Genomic DNA, 20,599 nt, shown 5'->3' on the forward strand with positions numbered 1-20,599 from the left:
ATGGGAAAACATACAAAAACTTTGGAAATGTTCTACCTGCATTGAAGTGATATTTAAAGGTCTATCGATTATGATCCAAGTCGCGGTCTCATAACAAGGAGGAATGGTCATCGAACCCTGATAAGTCAGAAATCCAAATGACTCTGGATATAATTCTTCAATGCTGAGATCTTGGATGATATTAGCTTCATCTACAGAAATAAATTTTTGCAATTAGAACAAAGTCAGTTTTAAACATTTGCCAGTACATCTATTTGACTGAAAACTTATGATTTCACACATCATGCACATCATGCACAAATGTCCCAGTTGGACATTTAGGTCACCTACAATCCAAATTTGGAGGTGCTAAGGGGAGCTGCATGGAAATTACAACCTTTAATGCAAAAAGATGCCCGATTACAATCCATATTTCCAGACCCCCCACTGATGTGTTTTAGGCAGCCCCCAAATCTAAGAAGCATCATTGTTAGAAGCGCTCTGTCCTCTCCAACAACTGCAGGAACCTTTCCTTGCAACCAGAAAAAATGTAAAACCTGTACATTTATAATGACCACGGACAAGAAAAATATCCCCAACTCACATCAGGACTACAAGATCCCAGGTACTTTCAGCTGCATCACATCTAATGTGGTGTACTTAATTATTTGTACTAAATGTCCAACTGGGGGTCTGTATGTGGGGGAGACAGGGCAAAAACTGAGAACAAGGATGAATTCTCATCGCCACACAATAAGAGAAAAAAGAATGGATCTACCTGTGGCAAAACATTTTTGTATCCCTGGTCATAGCATGATGGACATTAAATTACTTGAATTAAATGGTAAATTCAAGTCTCAGAGAGAAGAATCTCTGAGTAAAAATTTTTGAAAACTTTCGACACATTCAGTGCAGGTGTGTCGCATGGATTTATGTCTTTTTACATCAATTAAGGAATTTTCTCCTCAGACCTTCTGGGGTCCTCACAACACAGAACCAGACCAGCAATCAGAGGGCCATAAAACCTTCACACTGCTTATCTATGAACTGCTCCAATATTTATGCTTATCTCTCTCCCATAATGACTATTCCGCTTCACATCACTTGTCTTATCTATTGAGTTATTTCTGTGCTGTCTTGAGTATAAATATGTCATTCTTCAGATTTTGTATTAGTCTAGCTTGATGAAGAGACCTGAGCTTGCAATTTGTTGCCATCTTTTCAGTTAGCCATTAAAAGGTATCAACCACTGAGGACTCTCAATTCTAAATATTCTTCTATCTACTGGTTAACATGGTACAAAGATATACACTCACTGGCCACTTTATTAGGTACACCTGTCCAACTGTGTGTTAAGACTTAATTTCTAATCAGCCAATCACATGGCGGCAACTCAGTGCATTTAGGCATGTAGACATGATCAAGACAATCTCCTGCAGTTCAAACCGAGCATCAGTATGGGGAAGAAAGGTGATTTGAGTGCCTTTGAACGTGGCATGATTGTTGGTGCCAGAAGGGCTGGTCTGAGAATTTCAGAAACTGCTGATCTACTGGGATTTTCACGCACAACCATCTCTAGGGTTTACAGAGAATGGTCCGAAAAAGAAAAAAAATCCAGTGAGCGGCAGTTCTGTGGCCGGAAATGCCATGTTGATGCCAGAGGTCAGAGGAGAATGGGCAGACTGGTTCGAGCTGATAGAAAGGCAACAGTGACTCAAATTGCCACCCGTTACAACCAAGGTAGGCAGAAGAGCATCTCTGAACGCACAGTGCGTCGAACTTTGAGGCAGATGGGCTACAGCAGCAGAAGACCACACTGGGTACCACTCCTCTCAGCTAAGAACAGGAAACTGAGGCTACAATTTGCACAAGCTCATCGAAATTGGACAGTAGAAGATTGGAAAAACGTTGCCTGGTCTGATGAGTCTCGATTTCTGCTGCGACATTCGGATGGTAGGGTCAGAATTTGGCGTAAACAACATGAAAGCATGGATCCATCCTGCCTTGTATCAACGGTTCAGGCTGGTGGTGGTGGTGTCATGGTGTGGGGAATTTTTTCTGGGCACTCTTTGGGCCCCTTGGTACCAATTGAGCATCGTTGCAACGCCACAGCCTACCTGAGTATTGTTGCTGACCATGTCCATCCCTTTATGACCACAATGTACCCAACATCTGATGGCTACTTTCAGCAGGATAATGCGCCATGTCATAAAGCTCGAATCATCTCAGATTGGTTTCTTGAACATGACAATGAGTTTACTGTACTCAAATGGCCTCCTCAGTCACCAGATCTCAATCCAATAGAGCATCTTTGGGATGTGGTGGAACGGGAGATTCGCATCAGGGATGTGCAGCCGACAAATCTGCGCCAACTGTGTGATGCCATCATGTCAATATGGTCCAAAATCTCTGAGGAATGCTTCCAGCACCTTGTTGAATCTCTGCCACGAAGAATTGAGGCAGTTCTGAAGGCAAAAGGGGGTCCAACCCCTTACTAGCATGGTGTACCTAATAAAGTGGCCAGTGAGTGTATATCTTTCCTGTATTATTTTGTTAGTATTTTGTAAATCCATCTTTAACTTTCAGCACTACTTGAATCCTTTTGGGCATGTTCCCACTCAGATTCAAGCATGTCTAGACCAAAATCTGATCCCATGTCTCATCTACATGTTCCCAAAGTCGGTGAATATTGATCAACTCACTTGGGTACATATACAGATTTTTCTTCAATTCTATCCACAAGTACTAGATTGAGTTGAGGTCTGGGGACTGTGAGTGTCAATGCAGAACTTCCATTTTTGTATTGAACAATTTCTTTCCCAATATTGACATATGTTTCAGGTCATTGTTATATCATCTTTTTTATGCCCATTTTACTTCAGTGTATGAAGTAACTTGTTATGTAGGATACACACATATCATCATTGAGACCACCATTGATCTTGGGCAAGAATCCAACATCTTTGGCTGTAAAACAACACCATAGCATTAGGCTTCCACCACTGAACTTGACAGTTCCTTCAATTTATTGATCTGTTAGCCCCTTTTTTCTCTTGCTTCTTCCAGACCCATTTGCAACCATCAGAACCTAGTCTATTGACTTTCATCTCACTGCTCCAAATCACTTGTTTCCAAACTTCTACTGTCCACTTTTCATATTTTTTTGCAAACTCGAGCCACTGCTTCTTATGATGATATTGAAGTTGAAGCTTCTACACCTTTTTTTGAGCCACCATACCATACTTATGTAATGAGCATCGTATAGTGCTTGCAAGAATGTCTGTGTGATCTCACTGTTACGAAGCATATAAACGACTTTCACTGCTGTGTTTGTCATACCAGAAATGATAAACCTTTTGATGAGCCAACTTGTTAACTATGATTTTTGCCTGGACATCCACCTCTTGGCTTTTCATTGAATGGACTTCATATTCTTCCACTGTCATGGCACTCACGTGATGCAGTTTGGAAATTGTCTTGGTCAAGAAGCCGCTATTGATAAGCTGGATGATGCCATTTCCCTTTTCTTGGGGAATTTTCTTCATAGCTGCTCCTTGATTTGAACCAGTAACCTTTCATTTGGGAATCAACCTAATAGCACACTGAGCTATTAGGAAATAAGAGAACAGTTTGTAATTTGTAGTATATAAGAAGAAAAAGATTTTTCCGCCAAGAGGAGCAAAACAGTAAAAGTGCAGTGACATGACAAAAATCTTCATAACTAATCATTTGCATGGTGGCAGCACAGTGGCTCAGTGGTTAGCACTGCAGTCTTGCGGCACTGGGGTTCAAATCCCATCAAGGACAACATCTGCAAGGAGTTTGTATGTTCTCCTCATGTTTGTGTGGGTTTCCTCCGGGTATTCTGGTTTCCTCCCACATTTCCAAAGACATACTGATAAGGAATTTAGAATGTGAGCCCCATCGCGGACAGTGTCAATAATGTCTGTAAAGCACTGTGGAATTAATGGTGCTATATAAATGAGTAAAATAAATAAAAATAAATAAACAAATATGCAAAATAGTTGCAAATTTATGTATGAGATAGCCAATGTAATGGTGAGATATAGAGCCTGAAACTCAAAAATTCAAAACATTGTCCCTTTTTTGCTCGTCAGTGTATAACACTCTGAGACCTCCTAGGAATGTACTAAACCCCTTTTGAGCTCTATCAGACTTTTTGCCCTACTTAAATGTAAATGCATTCCAAAATGTATCCCTTTTTGTCATACACTGGCAAATGAAAAGAAGCTGGCACTTTTTCAGATGGAGGTGCAACATTTTTCCCTGTACTAGACCTGAAATATTGGACTATCACAACAACAAAGCATGCAAAAACAGAATAAAATATTTATTACTAAACCATACTTTGTGATGCACATAGTGCTATTCAGCATTCTCATTTGTGGTGATTTTGCTATTGACTTTTATGGGTTGTTTGTCTCACAACTCAAGAAATAGTAGCCAAATTAGAATTCTTGGCTATTAAATTGCCCTCCTTGATTACAGTGTGTGAAGAAGAAAGAAAATGGTGTTACTAAGGTGGTATTACTGCAATAAATCACAGATGAATCCTTTCACAGTCACACTAACTATGCAGGCACAGCACCTCCTTATATGACTAGAATATTTAAATTAATAAAGGTGCCCCTGCTATGTACTGAAAAATGGATGAGCATTGTCTGATCAAACAATATCTTCTGACCATGAAAGAAAACATAAGAGTGTGCAGACAGGAAAGCACAAGATCACAGATGCTGCTTTCTGTGAGGTAAAACATTTCCCTGCCTATTGAAAAACAAGCAGTGAATGCTTTACCTCACAGAGAGAATCAGCTGCTTTTCCACACTGTTCTGTCTATATACTCTCTTTTGTTTCCTCTCCTGCACAGGTATTGTGGTATATCTGACCATGCCATGTTCCTGCACTGTGAGACACAACCATTACACAGGACATAACAGTGGCACAATTACAAGTTTACATCAACACATCAGCACAGTGACATTTTTATAACATATGCAATTGTGAAAATGGTAAATTATTACTTAAGGCTTTTTTTATTCCAATATGGAATGAGCTGTGCGCTCTGACCTCCTGTCCCCACACTGTAAAATCGTAAAATGACTGCCTGCCTTATTGATCCATTCCTCATCTGTGGCAGTCCCCAATAATTATCTGTGCTGAGGATCTACAGATTTAAGAGATTTTGACTTTTATTTCAATCTTTTGTGGCTTAATCCATTAATCTATAAATTATTTTTGGGGTATTGGCAACATTTCTGAAGGAAATAGTGCAACAATGATTTGCTACAATATTTATCAATCATTGGAAAAGTCTTTCAACTGGCTTGGACAGTGGGACATCTGATGTTTCAATGGATTAATTTTTTTCTCCTATGTCTAGGTTCTCAACAATTTCCCTAAGGAATTCTGTAACTTATTCTTGTGAATTTGCATGTTATGCTGATTAGAAATTAGGAAATATCAACAGCTGTACGTGACTAGAAAATATGTTTCTCTGATGGATTCTGCATATTTGCGCTTCGGAATATAATTATTCTGATCAGACTGATCTAATCAGTGTAAATCAGATACAGGACCTCAAAATGTGTTAAATTCTTCCATACTTATGTCATAAATTTCACTGAAGAAAAACTATAAAAATGTAAACATTTCCATGTTATCCAGCCAGAACGCATAATGTTCACTATTGTGTCATGGTTTTATTTCTGAATTGACCCATAGCACCAGTGATACTTGTGCTTTTAAATGGATCTAAGCTAATCCTGAGTGGTTAACATGTTATGAAGAACATCACATTTTTGGCTTATTGACATCAAATAATGCAGTGCAGAACAAGCTGCTCTGACTATAAAGAGCATACAAGTAATTAGACAAGAGTAGAAATATGGACTCACATTTCCATTTAAAAATGTTTTATGATTTGCAAGATGGCCGCCGGACAAGTCCTTGAGGAGAGATATGTGTCATTGCGGTTATTAGGTGCAGTGATGTGAGCTCAGAAGTATGCTCCAGCACGTATAGTGCTGAGAGAGTGGTTTAGGCCTCTCCAGGGCTGGGCTTTACGAGCAGTCATAAGAGATGGGTGGGAATGACCGCTCACATATTCCCACCCCAGGGGCATGCTTTGGCTATAGTAAAATGGAGACCAATTGCCTCATTCAGTGTCTGTGGCTGGAGGTGGGGAGACCTCCCTGTGTATGTTGCTGAAGACACTGACCTGAGTGGGCATACCTGCTGGGCTATATGTGTTAGGGACGGCGGAACGCACTAAATATTAAATAATAGAAAGTGCGTTCGCCGCCCAGGGTCCACCGTGCAGTAGGTGTTAAAACCGCTGCTAGACAATGGCAGACGCGCTATATGGCGGCATAGCACATGCCGGTTATACGTCACTGCCACTGACTGGCGCTGACTCTGTAACTAGATCCCTAAACGCACTCGTAATATCAGAGGGAGGGGAATCTTAATGAGTCATTTGCAGTCCATACATCCATCACCATTCTGTCAGGAACACCGCACTGAACTTGCTCACTGAGCCAGTGCGCGTGTCCTGAGTAAAGCGAACAGTGCTCAAAGATACCTGTGGAGCGAGCAGCAGCCGAGTAGATGCGTACTTCAGAGCCACAGGACCCGAAGCACCTGACTGCTATGGGCGTGGCCTAAACTCCACAGAGCTAGGAGCTGCAAGATAACTCCTAGCAGGGTAACTGCGAGACAAAGTTACCAGGGGGCATAGACAGGGAGAATAGTCAAGACGTAGCCAATGAGTCACACACAGAGATAGCTGCAAAGGTACAAGAGGGGCGAGCAGTGAGTAGTCAGGTCACAGGCAATGAGTCATACACAGATAATAACGCAGTACAAAATCAACAGGCAAACTCACAACGGGAAACAGAACCGGGTCAGAACCATATAAACAAGCTATAGCAACAAACAGGCACACAGGGATCAGCACACTAGGCCAAAGGCAAAAGTATAACTGGCAGGGATTGAAGCTTCCCAGGGGTTTAAGAAGCTCTCCCAGAACCAGAAAGAGGCCACAATCATTAACCCCAGGTGTGCCGGTCAAAACCTGCACCGAGCTCCAGACATTAACCCCAGGTGTGCAGCTCAAAAACCTGCACTGGGATCATGACACATTCACACAGAAGCAATTAGAGTCTGTACTAGAGCATGATCGAGCGGCCATGCGGACCTTTTATAGCCGTGCGCATCCAGGACCTTCCAGATCTCTGAGATGGACCAATCAGATCTGGAGAAGGACCTGAGCACGTGACTCCCGACCTCCAATGGGAGATCATCTCGTGAGCATGCCTAGTAGCGCGATTAGAGGACTTAGCCTCTGGGGTGGCTTGCTGCAAGACAGCCTGCGCTGCTATTGCTGACCAAGAAGTGGCAGCAACATGCAGTCCTGCAGAGTTGGTCTGAGCAGAGCGTCTGGGATGCCAAGATTACTGTGCAGGCTCCTGAGCGGTTGGTGGAGAATGGGAGACCGCTGGATGCAAGGCTCTGGATTCCCGCTGTGCAGCTGCAGGAACCCGACGCCTAGCATTACCCCCCTCCTAGGGCCCCTTCCCCTCTGAGCCTCGGTATGCTCAAATGCCGCAATCAGGACTGGGGCGTGGATGTTCTCCACTGGCTCCCAGGTCTGGGCTTCAGGACCATGACCATTCAAGTCCACCAAATAAAATGTTTTGCCACCCACAATCCTGCATCCCACAATGGCATTGACCTCAAACTCATCCAAGGACAGGTCTGATGTCCCGGCAGATGACTCAGAAAACCGAGCCATGTGAATAGGCTTGAGAAGGGACACGAGGAAGACGTCAGAGATGGCCAAGTGTGGTGGAAGATCCAGACGGTAGACCACTGAGCTGATGCGCTCGAGGACTTTGAAGGGACCAATGTATCACGGAGCGAACTTGGAGGACTCGGCCCGCAGCTTGATAGTATGGGCAGAGAGCCACACCAAGTCGCCAGGGGCAAAAGTTGGAGCGGGATGCCGATGTGTGTCGGCGGACGCTCTCAATCTCTCTTTAGAGGCTCGAATAGCTTCCTGGGTGCAATCCCAAATGTTGCGAGCCTCCACTGCCCAGTCTGCCACCCTGGATTCAGTGAAAGACACTGGTATCGGGACGGGGACACGTGGATGCTGACCGTAATTAAGAAGAAACGGCGTCTGACCAGTGGAATCAGCCACTGCATTATTCAGGGCAAATTCAGCCCACGGTAGAAAGGATGCCCAGTCATCCTGCCTGGCAGAGACAAAATGTTGCAGGTACGTGACCAGAGTTTGATTGGCTCTCTCAATCAACCCGTTCATCTCGGGGTGATAGGCGGAGGACAAGTTTAGCTCGATACTGAGTAGACTGCAGAGCTCCCTCCAAAACCGAGACGCAAATAGGGGACCTCAGTTACTGACTATTTTGTCTGGCATACCGTGCAAACAAAAAACATTCTTTATGAACAGTGCGGCGAGACCGCGAGCGGAAGGCAGCCGCGTGAGTGGCACCAGATGCACCATTTTAGAAAAATGATCGGTAACCATCCAGATGACTGTGCTGCCACCGGACTTGGGCAGGCCGACCAAAAAGTCCATGCCGACCATCTCCCAGGGTCTGTCTGCCACCGGCAAGGGGTACAGCAACCCAGCCAGCCTTTGCCTAGAGGACCTGTTCGGAGCACAAGAGACGCATGCTTGAATGTACTCTTTTGTGTCCCTAGCCATGTGTGGCCACCAATAAGACCTTGCCAGGAGTTCTGTGGTCCTCTTAATGCCAAAGTGACCACCCACCCTGGACGCGTGTGCCCACGCAAGGACCTGCGGCCGCAGGCGAGGAGGGACTAAGGTCTTGCCCGGCGGAACAGCCTCAACAGCAACCAGAGCAACGGTCCTCAGGCTCTCCGTGGGGACGATTAGCCGAGGCTCAGCCTCCTCTTCCTCCGCTGAGATGACCGAGCGAGAGAGAGCATCCGCACAGACGTTCTTCTCTCCAGACAGATAGTGCAAGGTGAAGCGGAAGCGGGAGAAGAAGAGCGACCACCTAGCTTGACGAGAGTTCAAGCGCTGGTCCGTTTGCAAATAGACCAGGTTTTTATGGTCAGTGTACACCTGGAAGGGAAACTGGGCTCCCTCCAGGAGATGTCTCCACTGAGAAAAGGCCAGTTTCATGGCCAGCAACTCCCTGTCCCCGATGGAGTAATTCCTCTCCGCCGGTGAGAAGGTCTTTGAAAAAAAGAAGCAGGGATGCTTCCGACCTTGAGCATCCTTCTGGAAAAGGACTGCTCCTGCACCAATGGATGATGCATCCACCTCTAGGATAAAGGGTTTATCCACATCGGGACAGTGGCGGATAGGAGCGCTAGCAAAATGGGACTTCAGAGAAGAAAAGGCCGTGGAGACCTGCTCTTACCAAACCTTAGGACTGGCTCCTTTCTTGGTGAGAGCGACCAAAGGAGCTACCAGTGTGGAGAAATGGGGAATGAACTGACGATAATAATTAGCGAACCCCAAAAAGCGCTGCACCGCTTTCAAAGAATGGGGCTCCTGCCAGTCCATTACTAGTTGCAATTTGGCAGGATCCATAGCCAACCCCTGGGCTGAGATGATGTAGCCCAGGAACGGCAAGGACTCCTGCTCAAACTGGCATTTCTCCTGCTTGGCAAAGAGAGAATTCGCCCGCAAACGGTCGAAGACCTTGCAGACGTCTCTCCGGTGCGAGGTCAAATCTGGAGAAAATATGAGAATGTCATCCAGATAGACCACCAACAAGGTGGAAAGCATATTGCGAAAGACGTCATTTACGAAGTCCTGGAAGACATCGGGCGCATTACAGAGGCCGAAGGGCATGACCAAATACTCGTTGTGGCCATCCCTGGTATTAAAGGCTGTCTTCCACTCGTCTCCTTCGCGTATGCGGATCAGGTTGTACGCCCCCCGTAGATAAAATTTCGTAAAGATCCGGGCCCCTCGCAACCTGTCAAATAACTCAGAGATCAAAGGAAGATGGTATTTGTTTTTACAGTAATGGCGTTGAGACCTCTGTAGTCAATGCAGGGGCGCAACTCTCCACTCTTCTTCTGAACGAAGAAGAACCCTGCACCAGCCGGCGACACCGATTTTCTGATAAAACCTCTTGCCAGGTTCTCCCGGATATAATGTGACATAGCCTCCGCCTCGGGGAGAGATAGAGAATATATACGCGGCCTCTAGGAGGTTCTGCACCTGGCAATAAGTCTATCGGGCAATCGTATGGACGGTGCAGTGGAAGCGTCTCTGCAGACTTTTTGGAGAAAACGTCCGCGTACTGCCGGTAGTGTGTAGGAAGTGCAGAAAGATCCGCAGGCACTTCTGTGGAGGCTACTTGGACACTGCCTCTCATGCACCTCCCCTCACAGTCCTTGCTTCAACCCAGTATATTCCCCGAAGACCAATCAATTTGAGGGGAATGTAACGGAGCCAGGGAACTCCGAGAAGCACCTGGTCGATGCCATTTGGCAAAATGAACAGGGAAAAGGTCTCGTGGTGAGATGGTGAGATAGAGAGACAGAGAGGTGCTGTCTGGTGGGTGACCTGAGATGGTAAAGGCGCACCATTAACCACCCTGATAGTCATGGGATGGGGCAGTAGCACCAGCACAATAGAGTGTTTTTGAGCGAAGGACAAAGACATGAAATTTCCTTTTGCCCCGAAGTCCACCGTGACCGCTATCTCCCAGGTGGAAGCACCGCTATCTAACGTCCCTCGGAATACCAGTTTGGGAGAAAAGAGTCTCATATCAGATAGACCCCCTCCTACGACCACGGGGCGTGGTCGTTTTTTCCACAGCTGTGGACACGTGTTAGCTGAGTGACCAAATTACCGGCACTGATAACAACCTGCGGAGCTTCGCACCGGACGCGGCCTAGAGCCGGTGTGAGACACCTCCGTGGGTTCAAGAGGTACAGAGAAGGCAGGAGCCAACCTAACCCTCTGTCTGGATTGAGCTTGCTCCAACCCGCGCTCAATATAATGGAGATCAATGCGGGTGGAGATAGTAATCAGCTCCTCCAGAGTTACGGGAACCTCCCTGGTAGCTAAAGCATCTTTGACATGTTCCGCCAAACCCCTCCAGAACACAGGGACGAGCGCCTTATCAGGCCACTCCAACTCGGAAGCCAGTGTCCGAAAATGAACGGTGTAGTGGCTGGCCGAGAGGGAGCCCTGTGTTAAAGCTAATAGCTGGAGAGAGGTGTCGTGAGTGACCTGTGGTCCCTAAAAGACCTGTTTTAGAGAGGTGAGGAACTGAGCAGCACTCAGAACCACTTGATCACCATGCTCACACAGCGGCGTGGCCCATTCTAACGCCCTGCCCGACAGGAGGGAGAAGATAAACCCCACCTTAGTCCGCTCTGTAGGGAATCGCACAGCCAGTAACTCAAGCTGGATAGAGCAATGGCTCACGAAACCCCTGCAGGCGACGCTGTTGCCAGAAAATTTATCGGGCAACAGGAGGCGGGACATTGTCGGCACTGGTGTGGGTGTGGGCACACGCGAGACAGCCTCTGCGACTGCCTGGGCAGCGGCCACTGTAGCATTCACAGCTGTGGTGGAGCTATCCGCCAACCTGCTCTCCAGCTGCCGAATGTACTGCTGTAGCTGCTGCGGGTCCGCCATTACTAGCCAGACCCTGGCGTTAGTATAATGTTAGGGGCGGCGGAACGCACTAAATATTAAATAATAGAAAGTGCGTTCGCCGCCCGGGGTCCACCGTGCAGTAGGTGATAAAACCGCTGCTAGACAATGGCAGACGCGCTATATGGCGGTATAGCACATGCGGGTTATACGTCATCCGATGTGCGCTGGGTGTACTCTGTTGATTCAAATAGTCACCTGAGGCATGAACATAAATGCCGAGCCTGTTGACCTCACAGGACTCGGCGAAGTGCATGCACGGTATGTGGTCACAGGACTAAACCCAAGACTCAGGGCGATGTCCGTCTAGACCTACCGTGTGTGCGGCTTCGCTACCGTGGACGCCAACTAGTGCTGCTACAGCAGCGCGGCGACTGACCCAGCCGCAATGCGACAGTGCCCAAGAGGGGCGCACTGTCGGACGCTAGCACTGTGGAGGATGTGCCATGTGGCCAGTAACTTGCCACTGACTGGCGCTGACTCTATAACTAGATCCCTAAACGCACTCGTAATATCAGAGGGAGGGGAATCTTAATGAGCCATTTGCAGTCCATACATCCATCACCATTCATACAGTAGCAATTAGAGTCTATACTAGTGCATGGCCGAGAGGCCATGCAGACCTTTTATAGCCATGCACTTCCGGGACCTTCCAGATCTCTGAGATGGACCAATCAGATCAGGAGAAGGACCTGAGCATGTGATTCCCGATCTCCAAAGGGAAATCGTCTCGTGAGCATGCCCAGTAGTGCGATGAGAGGACTTAGCCTCTGGGGTGGCTTGCTGCAGGACAGTCAGCGCTGCTATTGCTGACCCAGAGGTGGCAGCAACAGCCTGTCCTACAGAGCTGACCTGAGCAGAGCGTCTGGGACACTGACATTGCTGTGCAGGCTCCTGAGTGGTCGGTGGAGAATGGGAGTCCGCTGGATGCAAGGCTCTGGATTCCCGCTGTGCAGCTGCAGGAACCCGACGCCTAACAATATGGACTGTTTATTTTCTGTTTGCTACTTTGTGCCAGAAAAGGCTGTTCATTTGATTTTTTTTCTATCCAGAGCAGTTTATGCCTTTTTAAATAAACTTGCTTGGACATCCTAGTAAAATCTCTTACTGTACCTGCCTCAACTGCAGCCAAGTGAGTACAGATCCCAATAATTGGTGCTAGAATCATGGTCACAAATCCCAAGAGGCATTGTGACTGCCGATAATGCATATCATGGATGAAAGAGGCTGCAGGAGGGAAATCTGACCTCATCGAGGAACTGCTGGAACACCTGGTCCAAAAGCAGCAGCAACAGCAAGAGACCACAGGCTGTTTTCACAACAGATCCAGCAGAGCCAGCAGGAGTAATGTCAGTAGATGTAGCTTCTGGTGACCGACATGCAGGGCAGGAAGAGCGCCCCAACCCAAAGTCTGGCTGATGACGCTTATGTGAGGAAGATGGTAAGAAGAGCGTTGCAAAAGTTGACCCCGGGAGATGACGTTGAGGCATTCCTGACTGTCTTTGAGAGGGTGGCAGAATGGGAGAAAGTGCCTCCGGAGCAGTGGGCACCATATTTAACAGGTGAATCGCAGAAGGCCTATTATGACCTGGCCTTGCAAAATGCTAAGGAGTATGCCAAATTGAAAGCTGAGATATTGGCACGTTTAGGAGTGACTCTGACTGTAAGGACGCAACAGATGCACGAGTGGGCATATTGCAGTGATAAACCTCCGCAGTCCCAAATGTTTGATCTCCTACACCTGGTCCAAAAAGGGTTACAACCTGAATCCTCTTCCCCAGCACAGATGGTGGAGAAGGTTGTGATGGACAGGCTTAAACAGTCTCTACCAAGGCCGGTGCAATCCTGGGTTGCCCAGGGAGATCCCCATAATACCAATGACCTAGTGAGCTTGGTGGAGAGATACCAGGTGGTCGAGAGGTCCTTGGGGAAGCAAAGGGGTGGGACATCTCCATACTGGGGTTCTAAATGCAGGGCTGGCACCCACAAGAGGAGAGCTAGAGCCACACCTGGGGCAGCCAGGAGAACTGGAGGTAGTGCCCAAGATCCCTTCCCATAGTATAGTGTGTTGGAGGTGTCATAAACCTGGCCACATAGCTGCACATTGTCCCATGACCACTGAGCAAATGGACTGCAGCACAGGGCAGCGCTGCATATCTGGCCTGCAGTGCTGTTCCCCAAGCAGGAGAGGGGCCACAGGCATGCCCCGTGACAGTAAGCAGGGGGGGCAAGTGACTGGTTTGCTGGACTCAGGAAGTTTGGTGACCTTAGTGAGGGCCACAATTCCACATCAGCTGATTCCTGGAAAGAGGCTGGGTGTCCGCTGTATCCATGGCGACACAAAAGATCACCATGTGGCCCAGGTGGTCATAAAAACAAACTGTGGCACCAAGTTCCATGAGGTGGCATTGTCAAGGACCTATTTCACCCTATCATAATATGGCTTGACTTTGTGCTATTTTGAGACTTGTGGGGAAAAGAAAGGACGTCTGGTTGTCCGGACAGCAGCCAAGTTGCTCCCAAAGGAACCTCGTCGCAGGCTGCAGATGGCAGGTTTCCGTTTTGTGTGCTTGTTAGCAATGAAGACAAAGCAGCATCCACTGAGGCCAATATCCCTGAGCTGGATGTGTCCAGGGGAAACTTTGGGACTGCTCAACTCAGAGATTTAACTCTGAAAGGAGTATTTGATAATGTAATGGTACTTAATCCTCCAGAAGTTCTACTGTCCCAGTTGTCTATGTGATATTGTGAATTTCTGTAGTTCCTGACCCATCTGCCAGCTGACTTCCCCAGTCACCCATTTCCATTGCCCCTTGGTGCCATTGCCCATTATTGAGGTACCGTTTGATCATATAGCCATGAATCTAGTGAGACCCCTGGTCAAGTCTACCAGAAGACATCAGTATATTCTGGTAATACTGGACTATACTACATGGCATCCGGAGGCCATACCACTATGTAACTCCTCTGCCAAGTGTATTGCCAAAGAGTTGGTCCATGTCTTCTCTAGAACAGGGTTGCCTAAAGAGATACTGACGGACCAAGGGATCCCCTTCATGTTGAAGGTCATGCAGGAGTTGTGCAAGACCCTGCAAATTTCCCAGCTCTGAACCTCAGTGTACCATCCCCAGACTGATGGGCTGGTGGAGATGTTTAACAAAACCTTGAAGGCCATGCTGAAGAAAGCAGTGGAGGACAGCCAACACTGAGACTGTCTTCTGCTTCCTTATCTATTGTTCTCCATCTGGGAAGTCCCCAAGCTTCTCTCCATTTGAACTGCTCTATGGATGACACCTTCGAGGGCTCCTGGATGTGGCAAAGGAATCCTGCGTCGCTGAAATCACCCCCTATAGAAGTGTGGTAGAGCATGTCACCCGGAAGCAAGATAGGATTGCCAGCATGATACCCATTGTGAAGGAGCACCTACTCAAGACTCAGGAAGCCTAGTACAGGGTCTATAATAGGTCCACCAGGATAAGACAGTTGAACCCATGGGATCGAGTACTTGTGCTTAGAGTTGAGCAAAACGGGTCAAAAAAATTTAAAAGTCGCCGACTTTCGCCAAAGTCGGGTTTCATGAAGCAAAACCCGACCTTAGCGTGAGGTCGGCCACGAGGTCGGCGACCATCGCGCCAAAGTCGCGTTTCACAAGATGCTTTTGCGCCCTTTTTCAGCCAATCAGGAAGAACTGACACTGTGGGCAACGTGATGACATAGGCAGCGGTTACCACCATGTTTGTGAAGGGCATGCAAGTGATTGGCTTGCTTTGTGTGGCATCACAGGGGGTAAAAAAGGGCGTGCACGCCGACCACCATGTTACTTATGCTGATCTCAGAATAGGGAGAGCTGCTGCTGATTCTGTAGGGAGAGCGTTAGGCAGGGAAGAAGATACCAAAAACTACTTCTGCTGCTAGCGATTTTGCCTGTACAACACACCAGTTACTGTGCAGTGCAAGGGGAGGCTATATTGCAGTGCATCAGCTCTGTTGGTTATTAGGCTGCCTTTTAAGGCTCCCTGATAGCTGCATTGCTGTTTTCACACTACTGAGCAAACTGCCAAAATTGTATTGTTTTTCCTGGTGAGTTGCTGAGCGTTCATTTTTTCACACACCGTACAGCGGTGTACGCTCCTCACACAGTACCGTGTACCGGCTGTTATCACGGCCAAATTGAAGCTATCTACGTGTGTGACTCTGTAAGGAAAAGTCGAGGAGTTTGTCCGTTCTTACAGACCTACACCTTACAGTTTTGTCCATTTTTTCAAACAGTTTAGTATATTTGCTGTTTGATTACATTCAAAACTAGAGAGAGACAGCGTGTGTCAGTCCGTATACAAAAACACGGAGCTTGACAATTTTACATACACGGTACAGCGGTGTACGTGCACGCTCCTCTCTCAGTACCGTGTAATGGCTGTTATCACGGCCAAATTGAAGCTATCTACATGTGTGACTCTGTAAGGAAAAGTCGAGGAGTTTGTCCATTCTGAGGCTGTGTGCACACTCTGCGGATTTTGCTGCGGTCCGCAGCGGTTTTGGCCGCTGCGGACCCGCAGCAGTTTTTGCTGCGGTGTACAGTACCATGATTCCCTATGAGAATCAAAAACGCAGTGCAGATGGTGCGGAATTTTCCGCGCGGATTATCTGCGGTTTTCAATCCGCAGAAAGAATTGACATGTCAATTCTTTCTGCGGATTCCCCTGCGGTTTGCCATCTCCTCCATTGAGGAGATGAAAAACCGCAGGGCAAAACCGCAGAGCAATCCGCAGGTAAAACCGTGGTTATTTTGACCTGTGGTTTCACCTGCGGATTTTACAAAATCCGCGCGGATGAATCCGCACCTAATCCGCAGCGTGTGCACACAGCCTTACAGACCTACACCTTATAGTTTTGTCCATTTTTCAAACAGTTTAGTATATTTGCTGTTTGATTACATTCAAAACTAGAGAGAGACAGCGTGTGTCAGTCCGTATACAAAAACACGGAGCTTGACAATTTTACATACACCGTACAGCGGTGTACGTGCACGCTCCTCGCTCAGTACTGTGTACCGGCTGTTATCACGGCCAAATTGAAGCTATCTACGTGTGTGACTCTGTAAGGAAAAGTCGAGGAGTTTGTCCATTCTTACAGACCTACCCCTTATAGTTTTGCCCGTTTTTCAAACAGCTTAGTATATTTGCTGTTTGATTACATTCAAAACTAGAGAGAGACAGCATGTGTCAGTCCGTATACAAAAACACGGAGCTTGACAATTTTACATACACCGTACAGCAGTGTACGTGCACGCTCCTCTCTCAGTACCGTGTAACGGCTGTTATCACGGCCAAATTGAAGCTATCTACGTGTGTGACTCTGTAAGGAAAAGTCGAGGAGTTTGTCCATTCTTACAGACCTACACTCTAGGGAGATTCCAATTCTGCCCAATTCTATATACACCTTGTAATTAGTCATACACTAGGCAATTTCTGCCTGTCACATTGCGGTGTAATCTGTCCTGGGCCAGAGACAATAGTTCAGCTTCCTCCAATCTACAATGAGATTCAAATTCTCACCAATACTCTATACAGCTTTTACCTTCTCATACACCAGCCAATTTCTGCCTGTCACATTGCGGTGTAATCTATACTGGGCCTGAAATAATAGTTCAGCGTCCTCCAATCTACAGTGAGATTCAAATTCTCACCAATACTCTATAGAACCTTTACCTTGTTTTACAGTACCATATAGCTGTTGTTATTTTGGGCACCTTTTTCAAAAAAATGAAGAAGTTTGGTGGAAGAGGCCATGGAAGTGGGCGGGGGTTGCCAGCTGGTCCTGATGGTGGTGTTGGTGCTTCTGCTGGTTGTGGTAAAAGCACAATAGCACCTAAGGCAGGAGGTTGTGATCTGGCGTCATTGTCTGGCTCCACAAGGCCTCGTAGGTTCCCTTTTCTGGGAGTAGGTAAACTGCTTTGAAAGCCGGAGCTTCAGGAACAAGTTTTGGCTTACATTGCTGACACAGCCTCCAGCTCTATTGCCTCCTCTTCTGAAGATTCAAAAAATAAAAGCACTGCGTCGTCAGTGGAGGCTCCTGGTCAGGAACAACACCTTTACTTGTGTCCTTCACCCCTACCAAAAGTGAAGGATGCGGCAGGCCACACTACAGATTACTCCATGGAGCTCTTTTCTCATACCATGCCTTGGTTATCAAGTCAAATCGTGAATTCCCCAGTCCAAGATGAATCGGACATGAAGTGCACTGATGCACAGCCACTGCTAGATTTATCTGCTGGTACATTCACTCAGAGCACTACATTGTCCTCGCAGTGTACTGAGCCAGAATCTGACCCTGATGAAACTCAGGTGCCTCTTCCCGCATACTATACCACCATACACGGTGACACAGAGGAAGGTGCACATGACATTGAAGAGGAGGTGATGGATGACCCAGTTGTTGACCCAGATTGGCATCCATTGGGGGAAGAGGGTGCAACTGCCAATAGCTCAGAAGAGGAGGAGGAGCATCCACAGCAGGCATCGACATCGCAACAACTGTTATCTGGCAGGCCCAGAGCAGTCCAAAAACGGGTTACAAAAAGCAAAACAGTTGCAGGACAGCTTGGCCAGACGGTCAAAACAGCACAGCGTGCAAGGCTTCAAAATGTCTTCCATAATAGGAAGAGTGCAGTGTGGCACTTTTTTGAACAAAAACCTAATGATCAGGAAAAGGTCATCTGTAAGAAGTGCGCAAAGACCTTTAGCCGAGGGAAAAATCTGATAAGTTTGAATACCAGTTGCATGCTTAGACATTTAACCAACATGCACTTGCAAGCGTGGATGGACTACCAAACCTCACGTACCACATGTGCGACTGCTTCCAAATAAGGTAGTCCGCAACGCTACATTGTTTCCCCCACTGTAGGCCCACCGTTTAGCACACCACCAGCAGCAAATGTTAAGGTGTCATCGCAAGGCCAAAGCAGTCAGGGAATCACAATGTTATATCAACGAAAGACTGAATCTAGGCCATCAGAAAGAACACCAACTCCATCACCATCATCAACCCTCTCTCAGTCCGCCATGTCCACCGCTAGTTCCACCATATGCAGCTCTCAAGTCCAGCTCACCTTACCAGAGACTATGAGTAGGACAAGAAAGTAGTCATCCTCTCATCCCTGTACACTGGGTTTGAATGCCCACATTGCCAAACTAATCTCGTTAGAGATGGTGCCCTACCGGTTGGTTGAAAGCGCAGCTTTCCACGAACTCATGGCCTACGCAGTACCACGCTATGACCTACCCAGTCGCCACTTCTTTTCTCGCAGAGCCATCCCAGCCCTCCACCTTCATGTGAAAGACCGCATTGTCCATGCACTCAAGCAATCATTGAGTGGAAAGGTGCACCTCACAACTGATGCACCGTCCAGTAGGCATGGCCAGGGCCGTTACGTGTCCATCACTGCGCACTGGGTTAATGTGGTGGATGCAGGGTCGACAGGGGACAGCGGTGGTGGGACAGTGCTGCCTAGCCCACGGTATAGGAAACATTTGGCTGTAGGCGTTCGACCCTCCTCCTCCTCCTCCAGATGCGAAAGCTCATCCACAGAGCGCAGTCACACGAGCACTCCATCCGCAGCTGCCAGTGTCGCACACGAGGTGTCCCCCTATCGATCAGCTAGTGGAAAGCGTCAGCAGGCTGTGTTGCAGATGATGTGTTTGGGCGACAGACACACCGCGGAGGTACTGGCCGACTACTTTCAGCGACAAACTGAGTCATGGCTGGGCAGTCTACATCTTGAGGCAGGCAAGGTAGTTAGTGATAACGGCCAGAATTTTGTGGCAGCCATAGCCCTTTCAAAACTCAGACACATACCTTGCTTGGCTCACACCTTGAACCTGGTGGTGCAGTGCTTCCTCAATAATTATCCGGAGTTAACAGGCCTGCTCCATAAGGTTCGAAGACTGTGCTCGCACATCCGCCGGTCGCCGGTACACTCCAGTCGTAGGCAGAAGATGCAGCGATTGCTCCACCTTCTCAAGCACCGCCTAATTATCGACGTTGCAACAAGGTGGAACTCCACCCTGCACGTGTTTGAGCGGCTGTGCCAACAGAGGCAGGCCGTAATGCATTTGTGGGAGGATACACAGGCAGGCACTTTGAGGGCAGACATGGAGTTGACAGGTGTGCAGTGGTCAAAGCTGAAAGACCTCTGTAAAGTCCTTCTGTGTTTTGAGGAATGCACACGGCTGGTAAGCGCAGACGATGCCATCATAAGCATGAGCATCCCACTTATGCGTCTGCTCATGCAGACTTTGATGCACATTAAGGAGCAGGCATCTGCAGCCGAGGTAGATGAGGAGGAAGAGGTGGAGGGAATCCTTGATGACATTCAGCCATTGTCTGCTCAGGGACCTCTCCTAGACGAGGTGGAGGAAGAAGAGGAGGAGGAGGACGATGATGGGGATGATTACTTTGGGGGGGAGGATGCATCTCGTGGGGCAAGTGAAAATGTTGGCGTGGCAAGGTCTGGTACAGGGTTTGTGCGTGACTGGAGGGATGTGGATTTGCCAGAAAGTGCTCCTCCACCCAGCACTCGCAGTGCATCATTGACACTGGGAACATTGGCCCACATGTCAGATTATGCTTTGCAGATCCTAAAAAGGGACCCCCGCATTGCCAAAATGATGAACGATGATGACTACTGGTTGGCCAGCATCCTGGATCCACGCTATAAAGGCAAATTCCAAAACATAATGCCACAGGAGAACCTTGACCTAATATTGGCAAACAAGCAACTCTGGTAAACCGGTTGGTTGAGGCATTCCCAGCACACAGCAGCGGTGATGGTTCTCACACGAGCCGTAGGGGCCGGGGGCAGCTTGGAAGAGGTGATCGTGGTGCACACATCAGAAGTGGCGTTGGATACAGGGGTTTCATGAC

At 47.6% G+C, this 20,599-nt stretch overlaps 1 protein-coding gene across 2 annotated transcripts in view; it reads right to left on the minus strand.

Moving 5' to 3' along the window:
- The window catches only part of CA11 (carbonic anhydrase 11), a 1,551,304-nt gene that overhangs the window by 208,421 nt on the left and 1,322,284 nt on the right, over positions 1-20,599 (minus strand). For both annotated transcript variants that reach the window (XM_073552098.1, XM_073552100.1), the window contains exon 7: positions 37-191. In XM_073552098.1, coding sequence (XP_073408199.1) covers positions 37-191 — 155 coding nt within the window. The remainder of the gene's footprint in view (positions 1-36; positions 192-20,599) is intronic.

The sequence above is a fragment of the Dendrobates tinctorius genome, unplaced genomic scaffold (assembly GCF_039654945.1).
Source record: "Dendrobates tinctorius isolate UK_male_01 unplaced genomic scaffold, ASM3965494v1 ptg000184l, whole genome shotgun sequence".
Lineage (NCBI taxonomy): Eukaryota > Metazoa > Chordata > Amphibia > Anura > Dendrobatidae > Dendrobates > Dendrobates tinctorius.